This window comes from Empidonax traillii, unplaced genomic scaffold (assembly GCF_003031625.1).
Source record: "Empidonax traillii isolate 1590-97213 ecotype Southwest subspecies unplaced genomic scaffold, ASM303162v1 scaffold525:size621053, whole genome shotgun sequence".
NCBI classification, from domain to species: domain Eukaryota; kingdom Metazoa; phylum Chordata; class Aves; order Passeriformes; family Tyrannidae; genus Empidonax; species Empidonax traillii.
In genome coordinates this window covers 115506-130463 of record NW_020955718.1, presented here as the reverse complement: position 1 = coordinate 130463, position 14958 = coordinate 115506, and the positions used below count along the sequence as shown (strand labels likewise).

Genomic DNA, 14958 nt, shown 5'->3' with positions numbered 1-14958 from the left:
ACCCCCAATCTTTCGATTATTTTTATAACCAAACCCTTTCACAGGTGCACCTGCCCTCAGTCTCTCCTGCCTCCAGACTGTACAGTAACAGCTCTGCTCGTGTGGATCTCACACCAGTGGTTCATGAACATGCTTGGCTTGCCCCTGTGGCACTGTAGGGCAGGGGGGAGGGAGCAGAAGCACAATCAAAAGTGCACTGAAGTGGCACACCACAAGTGAGGGGCCTCAAGAAGTCTTGAGTGACTCCTGCATTCACACAGGAGCACTTCTGGGTGATTGCAGATTTACCCTTTGGGTGCTTATCCCTTGCTTCAAGTCCAAAAAACATTAATTTTTTCTTTCTTTCTTTCTTGCCCTGCCTCCAGGAGCCCAGGATGGGCTTGGTTTACAGCACAGTCTGCTGCTTCACCTTCCCACACCGGGGCAGCTGGTCACACACACTCGAGCTGGGGATGATGGTGATCCATGACAGACCAGCACAGCTCCCAGTCCTGTGGCTGCCCTGTGTCCCCAGAGCATTGGCCTGCCTCGTGGGGGTGAAGGGTGAGTAAATACAACCCCCTGTGGCTGACAAACTGCAGCCAAGGACTGTGCTCAGCAGGACAGGCAGGTCCCATCACACGCTGGAAAGCAGAGAGTTTCCTTTGCAGTCCTGCTTGCTGCTGCTGGAAGGTCTCCAGTGCCTCATGGAAAGGGAGGAGTTGTAGATGTGGGGATAAAAAAGACATTATCCCCTTGTAGGTGTTCCCTGCAGAGATTAAAAAAAAAAAAATAAAAGTAAAAAAAAAGGAAAGAAAATTACAACATGCTAACTAAAGGGTGGAGAGCCCATCAGCTGCAAATACGTAGCAGTGATCCCAAATTGATTTCCAGTAGGTCAGAGACACAAAGCAGGCAGCTCTTGAGTTCTTGAGTGTGTGTTTTCTCATTTATTTAAATTACTAGCTTCATTAACTTAGTCTGACAAAGCAGGCTGTAGAAAGGGTAAGTAAGCAACAACAGGCAAGAGAGTCAATCTTATCTGCTTCTTGTCAAGGAGAATAGACTTACAGATCCCAAAGGGTCAAAACTCCCAATGAGATATATTTGAGCTTTATGCCCTTACCTTAACTTAACTGAAGGTAAAAGTTTGTGGCTTTACCACCAGCACATTGGTTTTCTCCCTCCCCTCTTCTCATCTGGTGGGCAGACTGATTGATGCATTGTCTGGTTCTGTTCAATTTTGCATTTTTTTTTTTCCCCAGCTGCAGGTGTGCCATTTTCAGCTTTTATCTGTACTCTGCATCATCTTAGACATCTAATTATAACTCACCATGGACACCTCAGCAAGCAAGGTTTGCTCAATCAGAACTGTGCAGAGCAGCTGTTGTTCAGCTGGTATGAAAAGCACCAGCTTTTCCCTGTCCATCCATCAGCTGGGAAACACTCACCATGCTCAGGTGAGCAGTGGCCTTATGGCAGGATCTGCTTTTGCCCACCCCAGATAAACTGCCATTCCCCAAACATGGTACAAATATAGCCTTGAATTTCCTTCGTCCAAGCACAAGGGAAATTTTATTTAAAGCCATTGTTTAAAGCACCGTCAAGTTAGTCCTTAGTGACTGCTCTGAGCAGACATTCTCAAAGTGGGGGAGAGACCAACTCTACCTGACCCTTAGTGAGCTTTAATTAAGTGTTTTTCTTTGGCTGCCTGATTTCAGCTTTAGTGACCTTTGGTCACTGTCTAGTCTGTTTTTTAGTTCCTGATCAAATACTGACTGACTTTTTTCTGTGTTTCTTGAGGACACTGCCTTTTAACGCCAGCCCCATGTTTTACCATAGGGAAGAGCTTGTGTTTGGCAAAGCATTAGTGCGGCTGCCCTGCCCTGCCCGAGTCCTGGGCTGCAGTGTAAGCAAGAAACAACGAAAATCCTTCCAGGGAAACTTAGTAGATTCATCAAGTCCTGAACCAGGCTATTTTATAAAGTCAAAGCATGTAATAACTTCCTAAATTGTAATTAAAAAATATACCACCAAAAATACCTTAGTGATGAGCCCTGATCCCTCAGAGAACCACAGCAGTTCCCTGGAGAGGGGTGGAGATGATTAGCAAACAAGTTTCTCGTGACAGCTCTTAATAGAATTATTTGCATAACTGGATTAAAGAAGTGCATCAACGTGCCTCTCAATCTTACTATTGTTTATTACTCTGTGTATCAGAGGAAACAGTAATTAAATGGAGCAGAGATTCCTGGGGCTCGATTCAGAGGTGGCACTGAGCGAAGGTGGCTGTGCCTTGGTCCCTGCCAGCCTACACAACCCCCAGCCCGGGGCTGGAATTCCTCTGTGCTCCGTGCAGGGAAAGCCTGGAAAAACGGCAGTGGAGGAGCAGAGGTGGAGCAAGGGGGCTGTAGGGAGAGAGAAGGAGCTGCAGGAGTCTGTGGCTGGAGGATGCAGATCATTTCAGGGTGCACCTGCAAAACCTCCCCGCGAGAGCTGCCTGGAGCAAGGGGCAGGCTCTGAGCCTTCTGCTGCAAGAGCACACCCTGACAGGTTGAAGGCATGGACAGGTTAAACCAGCACTTAGAGGAGGGTGCCTGCTGTGCTGGGCACTCCTGAGGACCTCTGTGAGATGACAGACCTTGGCACTGCTCTAGAGATGTTCCCAAAGCATCTGTCACTGGGGGAACAATGTGTGCACTGAAGAGTCCTTTGTTTCTGTTTCAAGGAAACAAAACAGAGACGCAAATCCCGTGTTTGCTTCAGGCAGCTCTCTGCAGCCACCATCTTCAGCCATTAACATTCAAGAGAACATTAATAACTCAGACTGCAGTGCTGGCAAATGAGAGTAAAAATAATGTGCAAGATGTGCTAGAAGGAAATGATCCCAGGCCTGCTGTGGTTAAGAAAGTCTTCCCGGTTGCTCCCCTGGGTTTTGGATCACTCTGGATTACAGCACTGTCTGTATTTAGTGCAGGAGGTTGTGCACGTTATGGGCCACCTCAATATTAATTAAGCTTTACAAACTGACAGGTTAACACAGTTTCACAAAAGAAAACCCTCTAAAAGTCAGGATTTTTTTGTTACTTGAAGCTGCCTTTTGCAGTGTTGTTCCAGAGCTCTCTTGGTGTCCTACTCTCTATGGTCTTCAAAAGAGTCCTGAAAAAAAAAGAGCTGAAAAGTTTATAAAATTTGGTTGGTTTGTTTGGAAGTGGTTAGGGTTTTTTTGTCTTTTCAAAATCACCAATTATTCCAGCAGCTTGCTATATTGAGCTTGAAGGATAAAACAATTTCCTGAAATTCAGCAAAGCAAAACATTCTTTAACAGGTCATTCAAATCTTTAAATCAAGGTAAGCAAGGCAGATAGAGTGAATGCACGTAATGCCCAGTTTAAAGGACCTCCTTCATTCAGTGTTTCTAGTGTTTCACCACCCTCATAGTAAAGAATTTCTTCCTAATATCTAACCTAAATTTCCCCCCTTTCAATTTGTACCCATTACTCCTTGTCTTATCCCTACAAATTCTAATTTCTTGTCCTTTCACTACAGCTTCAATATCCTCATTACTGGCAGCAAAACAACTTGAAGTTTTAGGGAATTTGTGAAATGGGACTCTGGGTAGATGTGCAAATTTAATTTCTACCCAATCCAGAACACTCCCTCACTGAGGTATTTAGGTTTCACACCCATCCTTGCTTCTCCCCATCCCCAAAACCCATGTATGTACTGAGTAATATCCAAACTAGATGGGAAGGATCCCTGTATCTTATTGTGGGAATATCTCGTTGCCTCCAACTCCAGACGAAGAGCAAAGACATTTTTTAGACATGATGTCTGGCTGTCACTCTCCATTAGAAGTGGAGGTGCTGGGGAAGGAAAGCATGGGAATTGTGTTGCTATAATTGAGCCCTGAAGACAAATGTCAGGAATGAGGACTTATTAGAAGTGGAAAGGACTTACAACGTCACTGTACAAAGGTAATGCACTCCCACCAGGTCTCGTTTACAGCACCACACTGGCCATAATGCAGTTTGTAGTGGGTCCAATTTTCTTCTTTCTCCAGGCAAACATTTTCTTCAGCTCTCCCCTGAAGCTGTCGTGGAGCCAGGCGTAGAGGAAGGCGTTGGTACAAGCAGACATCATCGCAAACCAGTGGCACAGCAGCTGGATAAAGTTGAAGTACTTCTTGTCAATCAAGCTGATGTCTATGTCCTTTATCACGTTGAAGATGTGCAGAGGCAGCCAGCACACTCCAAAGGCTGCCACCACCAAGACCAGCAGGCGAAAAGTCTTCCTCCTGCGTGCACGGTCCCACTCGGCCTGGCCCTGGGTGACGTTGCCTGGCACCACACGGTTCTTCAGCTTGACCGAGATCCTCAGGTAGGACAGGGAGATGACAGCCAGAGGCAAGACGTAGGTGATGATGAGGGTGCTGTAGGCGTAAGCCAAGCGGTCTCTTTTCATGTGGAACCAGAACTCCTCGCAGATGGAGAAGTCCAGCTCCGGGAACTCGGCGTGGTAAGTGTGGACCAGCGCCGGGGCAGCCAAGGTGCAGCTGAGCAGCCAGATGGCAGCCAGGATGTAAGCACAGAGGGGGATGGTGAGCCTCCTGCGGAAGGGGTACACGGTGGCACAGTACCTGTCCACGGCTATGACGGTCAGCGTGAACACCGACACGAACACCGTCACGGGCTGCATCAGGAACACAAAGTAGCACATGAAGCGCCCATACACCCACCCCCGGGGCTCGAAGGCGTACGCCAGCGTCAGGGGCACGCAGGTGGCGCACATCAGCATGTCCGAGAAAGCCAGGTTGCCCACGAGAAAGTTGGTGACGTTGTGCATCTTCTTTGTCTTGCAGATAACGTAAATGAGGAGGTAATTCCCGATGACACCGATGAAAACCACCAGGGAGTAGCAGGGGATGATTAGTGGCTTGAAGGACTGAACAAACTGGAGACCCGAGAATAAATTGCTGGCGTTGCTGTGAATGGCAGAGAGGAAGCTTTGGGAGGTTAAATTGTCCGAATTCATCGTTTTCCTCCTTTTGTTGTCTGCCGTCGGCTGAGTGAAGTAGTTACCGCTGCACTGCTCCCTCACTCAATCAGGGGGATAATGAATGGATTACTGGCTGTCCAGAGGTTACCACATGGATAGTAAACAAGCATCCGTGAAAGCAAAAGGTGAAGTTGTAATCCTCGAGAGGCAGCTCTCAGCAATTCCTAGGAAAAAAAATCAAATACAGCCAATTTCCATTAAAGTCCTCCTGTATTTACCATTAAATCCAGGTTTTGACAGCATGCCACTTAATAAACATTTAATGCATGAGTACTTACTGCTGTGGGGTTTTAATCCCATATGGTTTTCCTGTGGATGCCAAGAAGTGCCCTAGATGTCTGTCTGCTGCAAATCCAGGAGCGTGTGTGTGTGTGTGAGAGAGAGAGAGAATATACGAGTGGGAAAGAGGGAGATGCGCATTTACAAGCTAAGTGCAGATCAGTGTTTTTAAACAGTCTTACTACCAGGTCAGGACAGATTTGTGCAGGAGCTTTGATCCCTATTGGCTGCCCTGGGTATTGCGTTGCTCTCTGCGTGTTCCTTGCTGATAGTAATTAGTTCTAGAATATCCTTTCAAAAATTCCCTTCTCCTTCCAGTGCATCTGTAATTGCCCCTCGCAGCTAAAAATCAATTTACATTCATTAACATGAGCCTGCACAGCATCTAATCCCAGATTCACTTTGCCACAGCCGCCAGAGTGCCCCAAAAAAGCTACCTGTGAATGTGCTGCTATAATGTGACTGTGAAAGAGAATTTTAATGATATGCTGAAGGCAAATAAATGTTTATGCCACTAGAGGGTCTCAGCTATATACCTGGTGAATGGAGTTAGGCTTAGAAATGTGCATTTAGCATGCAGCACAAAGGAACTTATTTTATTTAAATTTATTTTCCAGTGGTGGTACAATGTTTGCTCGCCCACTGTGACTGTTTTCAGTAGGATTTACACACCTTTAAAAGTAAAAAAAAAAAACATATGTGAGTATCTGAAAGGACATACTGGTATCCAAACAGATTAGCTGTTTACCTGCCACGAACTACAGAATACTGTTTCTGATATTGCAGCTATTTATATATATAATATATATATATATATTGTATATATATATATATATATATAAAAGTATTTGAGGTGTTTCTTTATTCCTGCAGCAGATTTTTTAACCTTTTCTGTACCTAACAGCAAGTACTAACTGGTCTGTAAATCCATCAATACTTGTTTTGCTTGGTTCAGACTTTAGAAAGTGAAAAATCACCCACCCAGCTCTTGCCTGTTGCTCTAATTCTCCCTCAACTCTTCTCCATCTCAATCTGGCACCAATACCTCAGCTGTTGAAAAAACAATGAAAATCCACAACATCCACTTGTACCAGCTGGGGAAACTAAAAAATAAGTGGAGCAGCCTAACTGGTAAATACTTCAGAGCAAATAACATTCCTAGGTTTTACAAGGTACCCAGGGCATTTAGACACAATTTTAAATGCCATTTTATGTCCTAATCTGTTAGGCTAAGGAAATATTAACCCATTATTTTCTGTGAGACTCTGGGCAGAACCGTATCCTTCTTTGGATCTGATGTAATTTGACATACATCAGAATTTACCACGGATTTAACTTCTGTCCTACTCCTTTCCCTAATCCTAAACCAGAAGCAATCTGGTGCAGCCCTTGCTCAGACTGGAGCCATTCTGCTTGTGATGGATGGGCATTTCAAACATGGGAAGAACGGGCTCTGTGCTGCTTCATCCAGGGTTGGATTGTGCTGTGGACTGTTAATTCCAGCCTGAGGGGAGAATAGGCATGTGGCCACTGCTCAGGAGTGCCATCCTTCATTGCACGCCTACAGTGACCTACCCATGACCCAGACTGAAAATGGGATGTTACAGCCCACTCCAGAGTCCAGTCTCCCCAGCTGAGCTGGCTGGGACCCAGGGGAATACGGCACCTATTCACCTCTCCATCCCCAAATCCAGAACAGCAGAGAGAGCTGAGGGGGGAGGCTGCAAAGAGGCAAGGAAAAAGGGGATTCCTACTGCTGTCCCCACCCAGTGCAACCACGGCACTTGGTGATAAGCAGCATGATGCAAAAGTAATTCCCCAAACCCACAAATGCAGTTGTTTCACTTAATGTCAGAGGAAAACATGGCCTGATTTAAAGTAGGATCACAGTAGGCTTTGGTCTCTAATATAAGCCAAAGACAGAAAAAAATGAAGGAGGGCCATATGCAAATGGTCTTCATGCTGCCACATCCTCTGGAATTGCAAGGCTTATGCCAGGAAAGGAGCCTCACAACAACATCATTGCATATATAGTAATTGAAAATTTCATTTTTAACTAAGTGATTTTTCTGCTTCATTCCCGAGAGCTGCAGAGTAGATACAATAAATATCCCCATGGCATTCCCATGAAAAAAAAAAAGGTTTATACTTCACTAAGTGAGAATAAAAATGAAACACAGCATCTTCTAAAGAAACCTTCAAGGTCACCTTAATGCTCAGGTCACAAAAAAACTGTAACTAATCTTAGACGTCCTTGTATTTCAAGCTGCATTTTCTCTTACCTTTAAGTGCCCTTTTTTCACCTCTGAAACCAGTAACCAGCACACCTTTGTTTGAAGGCTCCCACCTATTTCTGTCAGTGATTTTCTGTTTGTTTTGGCTTCAGGCAGAAAATTTCTTCAGTTCAGCTGTATTCTACAGCCAAGACCTGGAAAGACAATATTTAATAGAATTGAATGGAAAAGGTAGTCCAGCAATTTAGCCCAAAGAAATCCTCTTTCCCCCTTTTAAAACAGCAAATATTAATCTTATTTAGAATTTCCTGGGCTATCTGACAGAGTCCCTCCTGGACTGACTGTAAGTCTACTTCACACAGAGAATTTTCTCAGTAAAAGAGAAAAGGTCACAGGAACTGCATTCCTGTCGTGTTAGAACTGTTTTTACGTTCCAGGTGTGTGAGGGTGTCACACATAGGAGTGATGATCAGTGTTCAGTTGAAACCCTGCTCTTCCCTGAGTCCATGGAGATGTTGTCTCTAGAGCCAGACCAACACTCCCCACAAGTGTTTCCCAGCTGGGCTTTCCCAATCCCTTATGTTCCTGTCCAACACTCTGAGTACAAACACTGTAAGATGCTTTCAGGCTTTACAGACCAAAACATTTTCTTGTCTCATTAGTCTCGCAGTTTCAGGTCTTAGTTTTCTATGTTCCTTCCTATTTGTCTTTTTTTTTTTTTTTTTTTTTTTTTTTTTTTTTTTTTTTTTTTTTTTTTTTTTTTTTTTTTTTTTTTTTTTTTTTTTTTTTTTTTTTTTTTTTTTCATAAACAGGACTTCTTTTGCATCACAGAGCTCCTTCAAAAATTCTTTCACATCCTTCCACGAATGTTCTGTGCAGAACAGATCAGGTAGTTCTTGTAAGAGCCTACAGCAAAAATAGATGCTTTGCCTATTTTGAATGAAGTAAATATGAGGGTTCCTTCAGCAAATGACTCTTTTGACCAGCCAAGGAACAAGATTTTATTTCCCACAATAATTTCATGTCAGGTCATCCTGCCCCTCCCTCATTTAATCATACAAATGCAGCCTGTCTGCCCCTGCTGTGGACTGAAGCAGCACAGTTTCTAAACTCCAAGAACCACGTTTACAAATAAGGGTTTGGGTGTTTTGGTTGGCTGGGAGTTCTTCCATTATTGCTGCTCAAATTCAAGGTACCAAACTTTGATAAAGACAGGGTTCAGTTTAAAATAATTCACTTTGGCTGAAGAGGAGCTTAACAACTCAAAGGGGATGTTTGAATTCAAGTCAAAACTTGCTTAAGGTTGCACACTAAATATAGAAGAGGGGCTCTACATATGCCCAGAATTCTTTGCCTACTGGGGAAAGGGACAGGAGAAAAGTGAGTTGGTTCCTCAGATGGCAAAGATGACGTGCTGAAATAAAGATAACAGCATAAAAACGGAGGGGGAAATACAAGTGATTCCCTGGGAATGAAGGTGCCAGGTCACAATTAAAAGTGAAACTTTGAAAGCCTCAGGGAGGAAAAACTTGTCATAAAAGACAGGATCAAGGTCACCTAATAAGAAGAATTTTTACTGTGACTCAGGATGGAGTAAATTTTGTTGCAGGTCTGTACAGTAAAGCAGGCAATGCATTGGAAAGTGGAAGAAAAAGAAAATCTACTACTTTGTGAGAGATTCCAGGGTGATTTTGCCTCTACTTTGTTACAATCTCTGGACAATTTTCTTGCTATAACTATCTATTCACCAGAGCAGAATTGCACTGTATTCTTTAAAAACACAAGGGAGAGTGGTAAACTCCAGGTCAGGTAAAGATGTACTTAAGCAAAGGAACAATATTAATGAAAGAACAAAATCACCATGGGCAAATTTAGAGCAGAAAGTAGAACACTTCTAAGCAGGAGGGCCAAAAATTGCCCCTTAGAAGTGCTTGCTTTTGGAACAATCAATGTATTAGAGGGGATAAAACCCCTGCTTTTTTACAGAAATCTTGATCCACTTATCACATGCATGTGGCCTGATTTCTTGCACGGGGTTTGAGCTTCAGGAGGCTCCTTTCTATCCTTCATCAACACAGACTTCGGACTGCACTCACCCCTACTTGAAAATAACTCCATTACCACATTTTTCAACAGCATTCCCATTGATAATGTTCAAAAGATAGAACTAAAATGTATTTACATGCACACCCACACACACGGGTACAGCTCAGACCAAGTCCTAAGATATTTGTAGTGTTCTTTGTTGTTCTTTGATGGGAAGATTTTTGCACTGGTGCCTGTGAAGATCAACTAGAACAGCACTTGAATATCTGCCCAGTGAACTTTCCCTGTTGCTGATCTTGGCACCTGCTCAGAGCAGCTGATTCACAAAGCAGGGAGAAAGGCAGGGGGGTCACTGTAAGAACAGTTCAACCACAAGGCACTTCAGTCAGTACAATCACTGATTCTTTTTTCTCTGACCTGCCTTCCTAAAAAAAATGCTGCCTGGAGACTTGGTAAAACCAGGCTTGATTGCCCCACGTCACCACCCCCTTAAGATTTTCTTTGCCAGGTAAATCCATGCAGGAAATAATGATCAAGAAAGGTAGTTACCTGATTTTTGGGGTAGGTTTTGGTGCGCTAAAGAAGAATTCTGCTGAAGAACAGAGTCTGGCTAACAAGTCTGACCATCTCTGAGTTGTCTGGACAGATATCAATAGAATTTCAGATTTTAATTACAAATCCTTCTGTAAACACACCTCTGAAATGGGCCCTTTCCATGTTGCAGTAAGAGAAAGTTGCTAAATTTAGAGTTCCCATAGACAGGATATATAACACTAGAAAAACAAACCAACCAATCAAACAAACAAACCCGTGGGGCAAAACCTTTAGGAATATCTAAGCTAGAAGTTTCCTTCTTCATTTCTAACTGGGTTTTCAGGCAATATTGCTGACACATCCTGGTAAAGTGTGGTTACTTTTTTATTTTATAACTCAGTCGGGACTAACCTGGGAAAAGGTATCTGAATGTCCCTCATTTAAAGGCTGTTACAAGGAGAGTCAAACACGGAGAAGTACGAAGGCAGATTTCCATACCCACCAGATCCAACATTTCCTACTGCTCCAGAAAAACTGGCATTTCTCCTGCGCTCCCGAGCCCCGAAAGGATGCAGAGCACAGTGCCGGTACCCGCCCCGGGCTAAGACAGACTGTGGGAACTGCCTGCCAGGGAGCTCTGCGGGTGGAACGCTGAGCCCTGGAGATTCCGGGTGCTGGAAGCGATCCCTGCAGCGGGAACAGGGAACTCCGGCACTCCAGGTGCTGGAAGCGATCCCTGCAGCGGGATCAGGGAACTCCGGCACTCCGGGTGCTGGAAGCGATCCCTGCAGCGGGAACAGGGAACTCCGGCACTCTGGGTACTGGAAGCGATCCCTGCAGCGGGATCAGGGAACTCCGGCACTCCGGGTGCTGGAAGCGATCCCTGCAGCGGGATCAGGGAACTCCGGCACTCCGGGTGCTGGAAGCGATCCCTGCAGCAGGATCAGGGAACTCCGGCGCTCCGGGGCAGGGCAGGGCTGCCGGGAACATCCACCTGCCGAGGGGTCAGTCTGAGTAGCAGCAGGGGAAAGTGCTGCCTGCCCCGTGGTACTTCTCTGGAGCACCCCAGAGAAACACCCAGAGCATCAGCAGCATCCCCAGCAGTGTCCCCTGCCCGCCGTGCCGGGAAGGGCCGTGTGTGTTCCAGCGCTGTCCCAGCGGCTCCTCCAGCACCGAGGACAGCGCCGCGACCCCAGACGGGCTGCTGACCCCTCGGGGGGCCGGGCAGGGCAGCCAGAAACCCCGAAAGGCAAGGGCAGGGCCCTCAGAACCCCCCTGTGCTGGGGGCTCCCCCGCCACCTGCACAGTGTTCTGTGCGCACTGAAACCTTCCACATGCAACCCATGAGAAACCATCAGAGCAGCAGTTATCCTGAACCCCGCACCCAGTGGGGGTCCCTCCCCAAGAACTAAAGAAGGGAAAAGCCTTTCCTGCTTCCTCCACGCCGTGGGTGAACCACAGTCGGCAGCCAAGCCCCGCACAGCCACTGGCTCACTCCCCTCCGGTGGCGTGGGGGAGAGGAGCAGAAGAGTGAGAAAACTCGTGGGTTGAGATGCAGACAGTTTAATAGCTAAAGCACACACAAACAAGGCAGAGCAAGGAATTCACTCACCCCTTCCCGTGGGAGGTGGGTGTTCAGCCACGTCCAAGAAAACAGGGCTCCATCACGTGCAACATCCACCTGGGAGGGCAAACACCATCACCTCAAAATCCACCCCTTAATTGTTCCCCCAGGTTTATATGCTGAGCACGACACCATATGACAGGGAATACCCCTGTGGTCACTTGGGTTCAGCTGTCCCAGCTGTTCCCCCCCAATCTCCTTGTGCACCCCCAGCCTCCTGACAGGTGGGGTGAGGAGCAGAAAAGCTCTTGGCTATGTGTGAGCCCTGCTTACAGTACCTAAACATCCCTATGTTATCAACACCTTTTCAGCTCAAATCCAGAGCACAGCCCCACACCAGCTACCGTGAAGAAAATGAGCTCTACCCCAGCCAAACCCAGCACTCTGCATTATCCCAAAGTGCCCACCTGCCCTGGCGATGGGAAAAGGGCAGAAGAAAGCAACAGCCACCCGATGTTCTGCAGCCACCACACTGCCATGAGAAAACTTACTGTTTTCATGGAACAGTGAGTTCAATTAATACTTGTCAAACAAAAAAGGGAAAAAAAAAAACAACACACACTCACAAAAAAAAAACCTGAGGACCAACATCATCCCAGCTGCTCTTAGTTGTTTATATAAAGTAATAAAATCCAACTTCCATTTAATTAACTATCCCACTAGCAACAATCTGCCCTGGAGCTTTTAAAGCTCTTAATACTAAAGGTTTTTTTCTGGAGGACTGTCATCTAGTTTGATTATAGTTTGCATAATAACATTATGTAGAGATAAGAACACTATTTGGAATTGAGTTGTTCTGCTCTCTCATGCAAATTCATGTTTGAAAAAAAAAAGAGTAAGAGATATTGTACTTTAATAACCTACATCATCAGAATAAAACCTAACAGAACTTCTAATGAAGCCTTCTGTATGTCTTCAGCACATTTGTGCTAAGAATAAGGAAGTGACATTTTAAAGAAGAAAATAAAACATTTGATAGCATATTCACAGCCAGGCTTATTTATGCTCTCCTCTCCTCCCAGCTGTACAGATCTATATTTGCTCTCAGGATTACTGTCTCACTCTGTCTGTAGGTGCATCCATCCCTTGTAACAATGCTTCAACATCTGGCTTTATTCTCTCTCACTGTCTCAATTCCTCTTCCATTGCAGAATTTGGCTGCTTACTTTTTTCTGCTTCACAGTATCACTCACAAGAGCCATTAAAGGCATCTGCTCTTGGATGAGCAAAATATAGAGCCAAAAATGCTAAAGGTGAAGGAAATTAGAGGAACACAGAAGGTGAATGAACATTTCATGATGACTCTTACTGCCATGACTTACACACACACACACACCACTGTTTGTTCTTTCATGTTATTTTGATATCTTGCAGCACTGGTTATAAAGGCCAATACTCCTGACTTAAGGCTCTGTTACTATGAGAACCAATGTGAATTTTGCTACAGATTTCAACACTGCCCAGTTTCTCCCCTGCCCTTTTCTTTAACATATTTCCTTCAGAAAGAGCTTCTCTCCAGCTCTGCTGCCTTTTCCCCCAACCTTTTATCTAACGCAAGAAGTTTGAAACCACAAAGACCATCGGATTTGCTCTACTGTGATCCCTTCTGGCTCACCTCTTTCAGCCCTTCCTTTGGATGCTCTGCCTCTGTTTAACATTTCTCAGCAGGCAGGAACCAGCCCCATCTGCAGAGCCCCTCAGCTCGTGTTATTAACTCCTATTATTCCCCATGGATACCATCCCAGTACCTGATTGCTATTAGGTTAAGAGTTCAGTCTCCTGGTATCTTTCCCCTAACATTCCTTTCTAAGAAGTGTTTTGTGCATTTTGTGACTGTATTAGTGATGGGAGGATTGCCCTTGCTCATGGGCTCTGTCGGGCACGTGAGCAGCAGGAAGAGTCACAGCTTAGCTCTAATTTTATGAACAGCCTTGTTTACAGCTGAATGCACCTGCTGAACTCCCACCGATTAGAAGACTTCAACAAGCAATTTCTACAGTAGATACCTGTCCCACAATTTACTCGTTTTTCCATAGACATTTTTATTCTAGGGAACAAGTCTGTTTTACTTTGCATGTTTTCTGAGTGTCTGTTATCTGTGGTCAGTCATTTCTGGGCTGGATGTGACATGGGCTGGATGGTGAATTATAGCAAAAGATGTTGTTTTTTTTTAATTGCTTTTTTTTCTTGTTGAAACAGCAGATTCTTTCCTCCTTTCTAGGTGACTAATGCCAACTCAACCTCCAGCACTGTGCCTAGTGCTTCATTAAACAAGTGAACCCCAGCACTTTATGAGTGTTGATGCCCTGCTCAACAACTAAAGTATGCAGGAGCCTTAACCTGGAAGGTCTTTTTTTTTTACTAAAACTTTTCAGTTAAGCACTGCAATGTCAAAATAACTCATGGCCCCAGAGCAGGACTTTCTGATTCTGTATAATACAGAATTGGCTGAAATCTGCGTGGTCCAGCACGCCCCAGATGTTTACAAGTGATGTCATTCTTACTTCACTTTACATGTGTTTTGTTCCATCGTTGCAACAAAATAAATCTTTCCTGCCAAGAAGCAGAAGTGGTGTCTCAGATGTTTCATTCCTAGTGGTAGTGAATCATGAGAGCCACATTCTAATTAGGGCAAAATAAAAAAGCCCCACAGAAGTGAGCAGATCTATGCCACATGAGGCTCATTTATTATCTCACCCTGTTGCTGTAGCAGCTCTCCAGGTGTTCAGACAGATCTGCAGTCGAGCAAGGCAAGACCTGCCCAAACAGAAGACAATTTAATCACTGCAAATGTACCAAGCCCACAAGCTCACAGCATTTTATGCATGATAATGAGCAATCCTCTCTGACACCAAGCAAAGATCGGTGTCATCTCCACCCTAGGGAGGACAAAACTGAGGCTGGACAAATTTTACCCTGCAGCAGGACAGATATTACTGGTAGAATTGACAAGGGACTCTGGATCTCCTGATATCCTATGTAGGCAAACCACCTTTCCCCGCTGCTATCTGAGGTGTCATCACTGCAGAAGAACTATAATTTCTAATTAGCCATTCTCCCCTTCCCTTATTTCTGTTTCAACATTTTAAAGCCTAGATTTAAATCAATATACAGAGCCCAGGCAGCAAAGTCCTCCAAAGCCTTTTGTGAAGATGCCCACAATATTGTACTTTCAAAAAGGCCAGAACTCTATTCCATGTCAGT

General features: G+C 44.9%; 1 protein-coding gene across 2 annotated transcripts; it reads right to left on the bottom strand.

Annotated features, from left to right (window-relative positions):
• Positions 1-3676: 3676 nt before the first annotated feature.
• PRLHR (prolactin releasing hormone receptor) lies at positions 3677-11813 on the bottom strand. Of its 2 annotated transcripts, XM_027897010.1 has the most exons (4): positions 11743-11813; positions 7599-7744; positions 5316-5382; positions 3677-5201 (listed from the first exon to the last, which is right to left on the bottom strand). In XM_027897010.1, the coding sequence occupies exon 4, from the start codon at positions 5011-5013 to the stop codon at positions 3982-3984; it is 1032 nt and encodes a 343-aa protein (XP_027752811.1). In that variant the 5' UTR covers positions 5014-5201; positions 5316-5382; positions 7599-7744; positions 11743-11813; the 3' UTR covers positions 3677-3981. The 2 variants fall into 2 exon arrangements, with proteins under 2 accessions (XP_027752811.1, XP_027752812.1); XM_027897011.1 differs by lacking the exons at positions 7599-7744; positions 11743-11813 and having other exon boundaries at positions 5316-5459.
• Positions 11814-14958: the final 3145 nt, after the last annotated feature.